The following is a 14,281-nucleotide window of genomic DNA, read 5'->3' on the forward strand; positions in this document are numbered from 1 at the left end:
TTTTGCTCTGAACATGCAAATTGTGTTTGCTTATGTGTTTTGTCTTTGATATGATGTCCATTATCTAAAAATTGAAATTCAAAATCTTTTCAAATATAAAACTTTTTGAAATTCTCAGATTGCGATTCTATACACTTTGCTGTTCTGGGAATGAATAATAGATTGGGGAACGTATACACACCTCAAAAAGGTGGGGTTTTGGGTCTATAAAAGATTGAACATTGAACACACATTCTCTAGGGGAACAGATTGACAGACTGAATCACTCCCTCACTGGTGGAGAGGAAAAAGTAGAAACAACAGGAAGGAGAAGGAATAAAGTGTTCTTCTTTTAGAACCAGTGATGGATTATTCACAGAGACTCTAAGTTAGGCCAACCATGAGGTGAATCCCCAGATCTTCTTCAGGCTGTGGAGGAGAGCTGATCCCATCTTGCTGACTGATTCCCACCTGTTGCTAGATGGGAAGAATTGAACCAGTACTTAAGAGGGTGCCCACCTGTCTTTGATGAAGCAAAAAGAAATTCCTATGGGAGTATGATCCAAAGGGGAAATCATCCTGGGGCGAATTATACTAAAAAAGCAAATTAAATTAAACCTTGTTTCCTTATTTGTAAGTATTAAGAGGCTTGTGTATATAAATTGAATGTACATGTTGGCAAATAAGTAAATATTTCAAAATCCTATGTGCTTCTGGCATTATAGATCTGATGAAAAAGATCATATGGCGTGTATATGGGAAGATCCCTTGATTCTTATTCTGCGCAATGTACAAGCACAGGTGAGCGTAGGACATCTCACTGTGGGCATACCTAGACAAATAAAGTAATTAAAGTCGCTTCTTGGGCATACCATCAACAGAATAGTTTTGTTAATGCTAAATTGTATTCCCAATTTCACATCACTGGAGGAAATCTAACCTACATACATGTTTAACGTATATTGTCCTTTCTACAACGCATTTACTTACCTGGAGGTCCAGTAGTTTGTTGCAATTGAATTTGCAGAATGCTGGTGAAATTCTGACATGGCTATTAAGTATGAGGATGGCATCTATGCGCAATAAAGGGGCAGTAGAGAGAATTGGATAGGCAGGAAGGTTTTAAATTAATTAATTAATGTTATTTATTTATTGGGTTTTTATAATGCGCCTATACACAGTGTGTTTGAAAATGCAACAAGACTAGTGGGGGACAGAGATGACAATAAAAATGGCCATATTAGGCCTTGTGACATTTGGATAATGCAAGTGTAGTAACAGAAGTGCAGGGGAGAGGGGAGGGGGTAAGTGCTGCAGGTGGAGAGTGCAGGGCAGAGGGTCCATGTGCTAAGTGCAAGAAACTGGCCTGGAAGGGCTCAGGGGAGCAGGCCCAACCAGGCTAGTGCAAGGGGAGGGAGCCCAGAAGGGCGAGTGCTGATTATTGGGGAGAGGGCGAGTCAGAGGACACCAAATGCAAGGTAGACTGGTCGGGAGGATCTGGTGCAATGTAAGAATCTGAAGGAACCAGGCAGCCAGACAGAGGCAGATGGGGAACATTAGCAGGGGAGGGAGAGAGGGAAGGAGTAAGAGAAAAGAAGGGTCTTGAGAAACTTCTGGAACGTAAGGATATCCGGCTCAAGTCTGAGAGGGGAAGGAAGGCCATTCCATAGAGAGGCACCTGCAAAGGAGAGAGATTTACCTCCCAACCTCTGCTTGTAGAAGTGTCTGATCTGCAGAGAGTTGGAGCTAGAAGACGGAAGGGTTCTAGCAGGGAGGTATTTAGGGAGAGGAAGCTGGATGTAGTGGGGTTGCAGTCCCCAGCAAGCCCTGCGGATGATGCAGAGGGATGTAAACTTGATCCTCGCAGCCAGGAGCCAGTGGAGAGATTTTAGGTCAGTGGCACTCCCTAGGCTTGAAGCCAAGGATAGGTCTTGCAGTACTATTCTGGGGGAAGGTAAGGAAAGGGAGAATGCCTCTGAGGAGGTACAGCTGAAAGTGGGTCTTCTTGGCAAGGTCTGTGATCTGAGGAGAGAAGGAGTGAGAGGAGTCAAAGATGACACCAAGGGTCTTTGCCTCAAAGGAGCGTGAGGGGAGGGGGCCAATTGAGGGCAGCTAGAGTGTAGGAAGGAAGGTCCCAATGAGAAGGATCTCAGTCTTACTGGCCTTAAGGAAGAGATTGTTAGCAGTGCACCATGCCTGAATAGCAGACAGACAGTCAGGAATGAGAGAGGATGAGGAGAAGGCAGAGGAGAGAAGTTTGAAGGAGAGTTGTGTAGCATCTGCATAACACTGAATGTTAAGAGAGAAGGCAAAGATGAAATGGGCTAGGGGGCAAGGTAGATGCTGAAAGGCCAAGGCAAGAGACTAGAGCCCTAATGGACACCACAGGTGGAGAGTGAGATGGAGGAAAGAAAACGGCCGAGTTGAACCTGGGAAGGTCGTCCAGAAAGGAAGGAGGTCAGCCAGTCCAGAGCCAGGTCTGTGATGCCAAGGGTGTCACAGAGCCGATTTATAAGGGTGGCATGATTGACTGTATCAAAGGCAGAGGAAAGGTCAAGAAGGATGAGTACAGAACAAGAGTTGGCATCGAGATTAGAGACCAAGTCTTTGTGGGTGTTCAGGAGTGCAGTTTCCGTGCTTCTGGCAGCTTTAAAGCCAGACTGGTGGTTGTAAAGACAACCAGCAGATTCAGTGTGGTAGATAAACTGGGAGATGGCCAGATCACCTGAGAGTTGCCCAGGAAGGGGGTAATAGAGATAGGGCAGTAGTTGGCCAGACAGGAAGGGTTGCAGAAGGGTTTTTGAGGAGGGATCACAAGGGAGTGCTTGAGGAGTGACAGGAATGATACAGTGGCAAAGGCGTGATTGCAGAAATCAGCCAAGGCTGGAGCATGAGAGACAATGTTGTCCTTGATAGTTCTGGAGGAGCCGGGGAGCAACTGTTTGAGATTAGAGACAAAGGGGGTCATTACGAGTATGGAGGTAGCCATGGTGCTATTAGTGCCATGGCTACCCCCATACCGCATACCGGCTGCGGGTTCCTTGAATGAGGAATTGCCGGGCCATTCCAACCTTGGAGGACCTGGTAATTCCTCATTCAAATTACGGGCCTGTTATTAGCTCCCTGGTCCTTTAGCGGCTCCCACTAAGGGCGCCTGGTAAAATCAGCTGCCCTTAGCGGGACCCGCTAAAGGACCTCGTAATACGTTGGTAAGGGGTTAACGGCACCGGCACCCTTGCCGGTACCGTTAACCCCTTACCGCCAGGGTCGGAATGAGGCCCAAAGTCTTCACGGGTGTTCAGGAGTGCAGTTTCTGTGCCTCTGGCAGCTCTGAAGTCAGACTGGTGATAATGGAGACAACCAACAGATTCAGTGTGGTGGATAAGCGGGGAGAGGGCCAGCTTCTGAAATAGATTGCCCAGGAAGGGGGTAATGGAGATAGGGCAGTAGTTAGCCAGAAAGGAAGGTTCGGCAGAATGCTTTTTGAGAAGTGGGATCACAAGGGAATTCTTGAGCAGTGATAGGATGGATCCAGTGGCAAAGGCGTGATTGCAGAAATCAGCCAAGGCTGGAGCAAGGGAGGAAATGTTGTCCTTGATAATTCTGGAGGAGCAGGGGAGCACCTTTTTGGATAAGACCTTCATGGAGCAAACTTGTCTAGAAACCTCATCAGGTGATATGGCAGATAAAGGGGAGAGTAGGAGGAATGTGTGGATGGGGGCCAAGAGAGGCCTTGAGATCAGGTGCAGGAAAGGGGTGTGGCATAGAGGAGAGAGAGGACAGAATGTCCTGAGTCGTAGTGATGAAGTGAGAGGCCAGAGAAATGCAGAGGGCCAAGGAAGGCAGCAGAGAAATGGAGACTGCAGTAGTATTGGCAAATTCCTTGCAGATTCTGAAAAGTTCAGCCATTTTGTTAGTGGCCCCAGGGATGCGGGGTTGGATATAGGCTCTTGTCTTCAAGTAAATGGAAAGTCTATAACGCCTTTGTAGCAGGCGGCAGGCCAGTTTGTCAGAGGATGTGCTCGAAGCCTGCCACTTCAGCTCAGCTGCTCTGCACTTGTGTTATTTTCTTTTAACAAATAAAAAGTCTTATCCTGGACCCTCATGCATTTGTAATCAATGATGCATGCATGCCGAGGCTAAACAAAACATATTTGGTGATGGGTGTTTTACAAAATGTTCTATTTCTATGATTGTAACATTGAAAACTGAGGTAAATAGTCTGTTGATTATTTTTCATTATTGGCATTTTATGTACATGTAACTTATTTATCTTTAAATTGACTCAATCATTGCTATTTAGTTTATAAATATGCTTCTGTGCAACACTGTGCATTTCCTCCAACAGAGGAGATTGTTTGTAAGGACTCAATCATATTAAATTGGGGGAACAAGATTCATCAAAATACATGTATTAAATAAAGGAATTTGTGTGCGCTTGGTTTTGGGTGGGTGGAAAGTTATCCTGAATTAGATGTTGCTGCTTTAAAACCTCCTACAGCGGGAACACATGTTACAATCCCCAGAGTCATGGGTGGAGTAATACTACAAAGACTTATCCATCCATACCAAGGAGGCCAGCCGCCTGGTGGTAACTGGGGCAGGAGCTGGAATCGTCAAGCCAACATACTGCTGCCAACTTCGCCTTACGAGTAGGCGCTGGGGGAGCCTCAAGACCAAGGAGAAATCAATCTCACTGAAGCCAACCAGAAGAAATAGAATTTACCAGAAGAGGGAGAGATTTCCACAAAGGGAAGCTTATGTCTTCAGAGCCCAAAAATAGGTTTTACAAACACTTGACTGTGAGTGACTGTACTTTAGAAAATAGCCAAGAGATAATCTGGTCCAGGGAGGATTAACCTTAAAGACTTGTGAAGACTGAAAACTGATTATGCACTTAGACTTGACCCCTGGGATTTTGAGTAGGTCTGTTGCATGCCTCCTTTTTGAACTCTTTAAGATGTTACCCTGTATTTGTTGCTGTATTCACTGTGCTTTTGTTTTCCACCTTGAAAGCTATACAACGACCCTCCTGTTTACAAACCCCGAGAGAAGTTTCCAGGGAACTGAACAGTGACACTTGCACTACAGTATACCTTTTTTAGTTAATCTCAATAATAAAGACAACCTTTAAATATGTCATTTTAAAAACGTGGTTATGTATTTACTCGGACAACCAAAAGAAACCCGGTAGTTTCGCAGATTTATGGCAAATACCATTGCAATCACAGTGTCCTCAGGTTTCTAAGATTTCAACAATTCTCTGGCTCTGAACCTCTTACTCACTTTTATGCTTGGAAGGCGGAGGGCGATGCACATCAGTGGATACTGTTTTGGGACTTTTGGGTGTCTCTTTATGTCCCCAATCTTCTTCCCATTCCTTCTTAAACTTCTCTTCCTCTGCTTTAATCCTGCGAAAAACAGTGCAGGTGTAAGTGAATGAGTTTGTGAAAAAGTGAAAGAGTGAGCATTGATTGAGTGAATACGGGGGAATGAAAGAGTAACTGACTGAATGAGTAAGTAAATGAGTGAGTTTGTCAGTGAGTGATTGACTGTGTGAGAGCAAGTTAATAAGGATATGAGAGAATGGGAGTGAGTGAATAAATGAGAGTGTGTATGAATCTGCCAGCTTAGCAGTCAGTCTCCAAGGGAACACAGGTTGTGTAAAGCACTTTTTTGCACTTTCCCGTTTAAACAATAACTTGTACTTAACTTTGTATAGAATGTTTGACATTTACTTGAGAGCAAAAAAGAAATAATCAGTGATAGGTAAACACGTTTTTTCCAACAGGATATATGCTAGTAGAGTTAGCTGTTTTACTTACGGTCTCTTTAACGAGGACAAGGCAGGTATTGATTCAAAATCTAGCACACAATATAAAGTCACTGCCGTGTCAAAACATGTTTAGCTGAGGATGACTTCACAACCATAGTGCAATAATTTGTGTCGTCCAAGATGGACGCAGGGAATATGCTTCTGATGTGCCTTCCCAAGTTCTCTTTAGCAACTGCAGAGGCACGTGTCCCTGCTTCATCGAGGTTAATGACAGGAGCAAGGAGATCAGGCAACATTAGGCATTATGCTCCCTTTTGGACAGTCTTAAAAAGTGCTGACCTCTGCAGTTTGGCAGAATCACAAAAGTGAATATTACCAATATGAATGGGCTGCAACATGTGAATTCCTTCCATGTACCTTATTTGCAATCAGGCAGTGTCTACCCCACTTGAAAGGACAAGATTTTGACAAGAGCCGCTACTGCTGCTGTATCCTCTGTCCCAGTCACAGCATGGGTCCAGGGGAAGCACACTTCAGGCAAAGATCTGTACTGACCACTACCTGCATTTTTCAGCTTCTGATGGAAAAGTTAATCATGGAAAGATATATGTGACCCATGTGACAGGAATGGAAATGTAAAAATGGCATTTATTTTAATATGGGTTTTTATTGAGTGCACACATAGATATGGGAAACAAAGCACCATTGTAGACCGGTAGGAGTCGAGGGCATAGATTACATTTTTTTAAAAGTATTATTGTGTTACAGTCACTCTTTCGACTTTTCACATAATACAGAACAAAAACAAATATATCACCCTCTTACATAAAACATGTTATACAAACCACATTTAGATTAAAGACAATAAAAGTAGAGAAAATACAAAATCAAAAGTTTTAACCAGTCCTCTGGGTTCCTAATTCAGTATTGCATAACATCTTCATACAGATCAAGTAATTTCAACAGTTTTATGAGTTCAATTAATAGGAATATTCCATTCCCTGAGGACAGCCTATACCAGAAGTCTTCAGTCTGTAGCCACTCATGATCGTGTAAAAATCGGATAAACGATGGCATGATTAATTCTCTTGTCCCTGGACACTCAGTCACGACATGACGTATTGTTTGCCGAATCTCACCTTGGCATGCAGGACACAGCTCCTTTGCAGCCTTCACCCAAGTCTGAATAGACAGGATTTCCCCAGTTGGTAACAGATTCAGTCGAAATCGTAGTAGAGCATTTCTCCCTCAACAATCGGGGAACCTTGTTAAATAGGTCGGCAAAAACCCTATGGGCTTGTCTAAAACTTAGAAACTGCAATGGAGCCTCGGCGAGCGCATTGCATCTATCCTTGTTAGCCAATCCTTCTCATTTATCGCCTTCTTAATACTAATAGGATTGGACATTAGATCCCCCAGCGACCTTGATACATTAGTACAAATAAGGTTTACCTTCTTAGTCAGTTTCTTCATGAAGGCATTTGTTTTATTTCCTCTTGCTTCGCATCTATATCTGGAGAGTTTTTTCCTGGGGGGACCATTATCAGCTGTTACAATTGCAAGAGCCTCCACTGCAGGCTTGTCCTCAGTGAATTCAGGCCTAGCTCTTAACGTAGCGAGGCTATTGGAAGAGACTGTGATAGCCCCAGCCCAAGCAGCAGCATAGTGTGTGTCGTATAATGTCACAATGTCACAACAGGCAAGGTAAAAAGTTTTCTTATGCACAACACTAGTATGCAAAAGCAAACATTAGTCACCCCCGCAAACGCAGGGCAGAGACGAAACAGGTGTACTATAAGTTTGCAAATTGGTCTTGGCGGAACCTTCACAATGGTAGTGTGTCAAAGACAACACTACGCCAGTACAGTGAGCAATTTGTTGATTCTGGTTGATTTCGGTACTCTTACAAAGAGATGGAATACTGGAAAACCGAGAGCATGAAATGTCTTACCAGCCCGTCAGCCTCTCAGCCACCGAACAGCCAAGTCGCACACTTGAGCTCACTTGCTGTGAGCGTGCAGTTGAGAGCGCTGCGGGTGAATAAATATTTGTTAAAGATCTGCAGGTGTATCCAAAGTAATTAGCCCTTAATCCGCTTTCCAAAATCTAGCGTCTGCTGCCAAACCGCACACTTGAGCTCACTTGCTGTGAGTGCGCATTCATGAGCGTGCAGAGGGTGAATAAATACTTTTTTCAAGATCTGCAGGTGTGCCCAAAGTACCAAAATCCAGCGTCTGCAGCCAAACAGCCCACTTGAGCTCACTTGATTGTTACACTAGGGAACAGTTACAACATAGTATTACCTCTTTATCCAGCTTCCCGCTCACAGTCCTTACATAAGTATGGCATCCACCTCCAGACAAACTCTACCTACTACCCTTTCCAACCTACGATAGAAAAAAAGACTCAAGTGAGCAACGTCTACAATCTCTTATATCTCCTTTAAGATTCTTGGCAACAACGCAAGCCCTCAATCCCTCCAACCGTAATAACCAACTACTGTTTTTCGTGTTTGAATGAGCTTTCCAGCTACAACACATAGGTAAACGATTTCCTAAATAATACTGGTTAGGTTTTTCCTAACATTCCCTTGCAAGAAACGGTGGATAATACTATATCTGGGTGGTTCAATGCCATGTAAGGACTGTGATAAGAAATCCAAGGCCTTGGATTAATGAGGAGTATTGTTAAGTAATTGGGACATTTATTGGTGACATAGAATTTAGGCTAGCTGGCAATAATTAATTTGTACAGTTAGTGGGAAACATACAACAGTGCTCTTAGGGTGAAATAGGTGGGTAGGCTGTAAAGGAATGGTCTTCAGTTGGGATATTGGGCTCAGTGGGCTCTGACAGGTTACAAAGAAATATTCATTTAAAAGGAGGGTTTTGAATTTGTTCTAAATTTCATGAGCGTGGAAGCAAGTGTTGGGTTTAATATGAAGGTTTAACAGTGTTATAGTCTAGATTAAGAATGCCCGTTTCCTGGTTGTTTCTTTTTTTTGTATTGTTCTGCTCTAATCTGCCCAGGTTTGAACAAGATATACATGGCTGATTAGTGCAAGGGAGAACCCTTCATCCAAGGCTTGGGAAATATGAACTCTTTCTTGGTGGAGAACACAGGGTTTAATACATCACACCCACTCTCTTTCAATCCCTACTCGTTCAAACCTTTTCTGGAGCTGTTTGCAGATAATGGAACATTAATAAATCTACCATCCAAGCGTTTTACCTTTTAAATCATTAGGATTACTTGTGCATCAGTCTTTCTTTCTTGGTCAAATGTTTTATTGGGGGTAGTATATGAGTCACTGGGCTCATATTAATGTTCATGTTATTATGTTAAAAGTTTCTTGTTGAAATGGTTATTTTATTTTGTATTATACTTTACACTGCTCTGTTACCTAAGGCCATTGTTTAAAACTTTTATTAATAACTTGAATAACAACCTAGATTATAACCACCTCTCTGCAGCACGTACATCAAATGCAGATTTACGTAGGATAAAATACACGATCAATCCCAGATTACATGAGCTCATGAACCACCACAAAAAAACACATTTGTAAGTACAAATAATGAATGGAGATGGTACTTTGAACAAGCACATTCCTGGGCTAGAGGTATGATATGATATGATAGTTTATTTATATCGTGCCCATACACAAGTGTTTCAGGGCGCGACGAGGTAAGAGAGGGGAACAAGGGAGGACAAAACAACAATCTTACTAGGCCCAGTGACATTGAGAACGTGCAAGTGCAAGGGAGAGGGAAGGGGGAAAGTGCAAGGGGCAGGTGGGAGTGGAAAGTGCTGAACACATGACCAGGGACGTCATTTCACCAAAATGCCAGGGGTAGCGGAAGTGACATCACATGACTCTTGACCCCTGATGACATCACAGGAAGTGATGTCATTTGCCCCACCCCAAAGTGATATTGCGGGAAGCGATGGAACACGACCTTTCACCCATTGACAAAACAGGAAGTGGCATCACATAGAATTGTACACTCCAAAAATATGGTTACAATATCACTATAATGTGATGTACATTTCATACAAGAATGGCTCGCCATATGTATCGTTAAGATCAGTGTGTATAAGCCCATATTACCAAATTACTGTGAATGCAAGCAGACGTCCATGACCAAATGATAATGATGTGTTATTATATAGCACTTATGCTTAAGCACTTTATATAGAAAAAATATACACCCATTATCACCCAACCTGTGTTGGTACTCATTTATCGACCTCAGAATGATGAAAGGCTGAGTTGAGGCGTTTAAGAACAGACTAAATCAGTGACTCACCCCCTGAAGTGTGCCTGAAATAAACCTTTAATGAGTATAGCATTTATTGTATAGAATTCCAGAAAGACACATTATTTGGTATTCCTATTCTTTCTTATTTAGGGTCAGTGCTGAAAGTGTTAGACATGTGGCTCTTATTTTTCTTCTTTTTTTTAAGGGGCCTGAACAAGAAAGCCAGCAAATCCAGAAGTAAAGAGCCACATGGTGCTGGCCACAGCCCAGGAGCTTGCATAAAAAAAGAAAAAGGTTAAAAAAGATTTTTGAAAAAATATATATTTCATTTTAGTTTTTCTTTTAGAGGTCGCAAGGGAGACCACAGAGGTTGCAAGGGAGACCTCAGAGGTTGCAGTTGCGACCTCTGGCGACCCCTAAATGATGTCCCTGCATATGACCTAAACAACAACAGGTAGTGCAGCCAGCTGATGGCAGTGCAATAATAGGGTGCAAACAAACAGTGTCTAATAAGTGCAGGAAGGGGACTGTAGGGTTGCAGATACAGACCCAAGTGCAAGGGATGCCAGGAGGTAGTGCGGTTATGTGGCTTGGTGGCAGGAATCTGGGCCCGAAATCAGAAGGTAGCCAGGTGCCCAGTACCAAAACAGACAGAGATCAGCAGGGGAGAGGAAGAAAGAAGGCAGAAGCAAAGAGGAAATTCTTGAGGTGCTTCCGGAACCAAAGATGGTTCTCATCAAGTTTCAGAGAGGCAGGGAGGCTGTTCCAGAGGGAGGCCCTCACCGAAGAAACAGATCTACCCCCAACTCATTGCTTGGAGAAGTGACTGACCCTGAGGGAGTTGGAGGTGGAGGAGGGAAGAGCTTGAATAGGAAGGTATTTCTGAAGGGAGAGTTGAAGGTATTGCGGACCAGGCCCCAGAAAGCCTTGTGGACAATGCAAAGGGTCTTCAACTTAATCCTTGCGGTTCCATGTGATAATATCCCCGCAAAGATTTCACCATACAAGAATGGCGCCACTTTTTTACTGCGATATTACCACATGGAACCTGCGGGGGACATCCCCCTAACCCCCACATTTTTTTAAAGGGAGCGAGGGACACCCCTACATCCCCCGCTCCCATTTACCCCATTTATTGTCTCCATAAATAATGTTGCCTATGCCATTTCCCGGCGACTATATGCATGGCGACATTATTTATGGGGATTACCCGATACCATCCTTGCAGCCACTGGGAGCCAATGAAGAGATTTCAGGGCTGGAGAGATATGATCCCAGGGCCTGAGGCCAAGAACAAGTCTCGCAGTCCTGTTCTGGATGAGTTGTAGAGGGCGGAGAATAGTAGCAGGCAGATTTAGAAAGAAGCTGTTGTAGTAGTCCAGCCTAGAGAGAACCAGAGCTCTGGAGGCAGTGAGTTTCTGGGGGAAGGAGAGGAAGGGAAGAATACCTCTGAGGAGGTGCAGTTCGTAGTTTGACTTCTTAAAGACGTCAGAGATGTGTGGAGAAAAGGAAAGCGTGGAGTCAAAGATGACCCTGAGGTTCTTAGCCTCACAGGTGGGAGGAGGGAGAGGGCCAAGGGAGGCTGGCCAGAGAGTGACAGGAAAGGAAGGTGCAGGAGTGCCGATGAGGAGGATCTCTGTCTTACTGGTATTAAGGCAGAGGTTGTCGGCGGCGCACCACACCTGGATTGCAGACGGACAGTCAGAGATGAGAGAAGGAGAAGGGATGGCAGAGGGGAGCCTGCAAATGAGCTCAGTGTCATCCGCATAGCACTGAAAATTGGTGCAGAGAACAGCGATGCGGTGGAAGAGGGCTGTCCAGGTATAGCTTGAAAAGCCAGGGAGAGAGGTTAGACCCCTTGGGAACCCCACAAGTGGAGAGTGAGATAGAGGAAAGGAAGGACCTGAGGTAGACAATGCACCTTGTTCCTCTGAGCAGTGTTGGCAAAACTCCTTGCTCTGCTCAAATTAATTAGAAGACAACGCCAGTACAACATGAAATGGTAAGCAAAGCATCCAGCCGTATCACTTTTTCATTGTTTTTTACATGTGTATGTAACTAAATGGAAGAAAAAAAACTTTAACATTAACATTCAACCTATGGCTATTCATTGTACTAAATTACAATTGATGAATAGGAACGCTCAAATGAAGATGTACAGATGTATCTGTTAGTTCATCTAATCTCTGACTTGATTGTGATATGTTCAGTGTGAAGAGATGACACACCTTACTGTAACCTACCAAGGGAAGGGCAGATGAAGAAAAGGACAATTTCTGTATGGACCTGTTCAAACAGGAAAGAACCAGGACCAGAACCCCAGCTCATCTAACATCATGTTAGCACTCTTGAATATGGGTTTCACCACTCTTGCACATGAGACGATCCCTACCATCATCACCATGTCGCTCACCAGCAACATCATGGACACTGCATTGCAGCAACCTCACCCGCGTTACCATAGACCCCATCAGCACACCATCATCCACCACTGCATGAAAACAGATGCTCACCAACATCCACTCAGCCTTCCAACATGCAGCAGACATTGCTGAACTCATAACCACACATAATTTGGAGGCCACCTTCATTAGTGAGACCTGAATGGCATCCGCATCCACCCACATGCTAGATGTCCTCATCCCCTAATGCTTCAGAATTCTACAATGAGACCATCCAAACAAGATTAGGGGAAGCCTCACCATCATTTATAAGGCATCATTGACATGCATTCAACGGGACGTTGCGACCAATGGCTGTTTTGAAAACCTTTCCTGCCACGTCCCAATCCACCAAACAGATACAGTCACTTTTCACCTCCTCTACAGATGACCCCAGCCCAACACTTCCTTCATCAAAGACTTCACAGACTTGGTCACCACAATGTTTCTCATGCAGGCCAACATCTTGTTTAGGGAAATCTCCTCTGTTTACTGGACACTTTGAACCTCATACAGCACAAGAAAGAACCAACTCAAAGGAAAGGTAATATCATTGTGTTACGCTCACCTGGTTCCCACAGGGGCATCGATCGGACCCGGACAGCTGCGGTCTCCACCAACGTGATGCGTAGTGAAGAGATGACTGTCTGGACTGGCCCGCCTAATCTTGTCTGCTGGACTCGTAGAAGTATTCTCCTGCAAGTGGAGAAAGGGATTTATCCACTCGTGGACTTTAGTGATGCCCCCCCCAACTGTTCTCGTTCTCCTCACTAATCACCTCCGATATCCCCTCTTGGTAACCTCACCTTATGTTTTTAAATGATGAGCTCTCCATCCTGCATGGCATGCAGGTGCACGTAGATACCAGTTACTTCACTGGTCTGAAGGTACTGGGTTCCGCAGGAATATTGACTCCAGTGTCTATAAAGTTCAAAGAGTTCAATATGTCTGATGTTCACTCTTGTTCCATTCCCTCGTTAGGTTGCAGCTGGGTCCAAAAGAATATTGCCTGGAGGCAGCTGATGGCGTTCAGGTAAGAGTCTGTATTACCAAACACTGTCCAAAGTTGCATGAGTTTAACTTGCTGTTTTCTCTCCCTTTATAGGTGCAGCATAGAAAGATGCAGCGAATTAAAGGATAATACCTCCGGTGGTAAAGCAGGTAAGCCTATGGTGCCAAAGAGATTGTCTTTCTCGGTTTTCTCGGCTCACCTTGTTATTCCTTTCGTTTTCCCCCCAGGTGCTGGGTTTCGACGAAGAAAATGATGGAGGCAGCGCCGAGTTGAAAGATGCGGTGGACTGGTGAGTATAACGCGGCGCGGCTGCTGGCGAAGCGACGCGTGCTGAAATAATGTCCTTTCTAGGCTCGGAGATGTGCTGGGTCCGGAATCAGGTAAGGAATCAAATAATGTCCCTGATCTAACCTCTTTTCCTTTCTTTTCCTTTTGTCTAGGAGCTCCGGATTCAAGGCGGGCGTGGCAGAAGACTGGATGCTGACTTACAGACACGGTGAGCGTTACGCTGCTGGATGCAGAATAACACAAAGCATGAGCTGCTGTTCGGGCGTGGTTTAAATAGCCTGCGAAGGAGTCCCAGGTAAGAAGTTCCCCAGAACCACACCCGAGTAAAAAATAGTCCCTGTAACAAAATAGTTCCATCCAGGCCTCACGTTGGCTTGGACTCATTTGCAGCATGGTCTGCATAAGGTAAGTAAAGTCTATGAACTGATTTCTAAGATGAGCCTGGTGCCTAGAGTGCCAGGACTGAATCCAAACAGCCCCCAGCCGGGGGTGTTGGGGTTTTAATGAGTATCTGGATGCCTGC

The 14,281-nt window shown here is 44.4% G+C and overlaps 1 protein-coding gene across 2 annotated transcripts in view; it reads right to left on the bottom strand.

Moving 5' to 3' along the window:
* Positions 1–14,281, bottom strand: part of USH1C (USH1 protein network component harmonin) — an 844,250-nt gene that overhangs the window by 358,684 nt on the left and 471,285 nt on the right. For both annotated transcript variants that reach the window (XM_069623780.1, XM_069623779.1), the window contains exon 14: positions 5,266–5,390. In XM_069623780.1, the coding sequence (XP_069479881.1) occupies positions 5,266–5,390 (125 nt within the window). The remainder of the gene's footprint in view (positions 1–5,265; positions 5,391–14,281) is intronic.

This window comes from Ambystoma mexicanum, chromosome 11 (genome assembly GCF_040938575.1).
Source record: "Ambystoma mexicanum isolate Mex_15411 chromosome 11, UKY_AmexF1_1, whole genome shotgun sequence".
NCBI lineage: Eukaryota > Metazoa > Chordata > Amphibia > Caudata > Ambystomatidae > Ambystoma > Ambystoma mexicanum.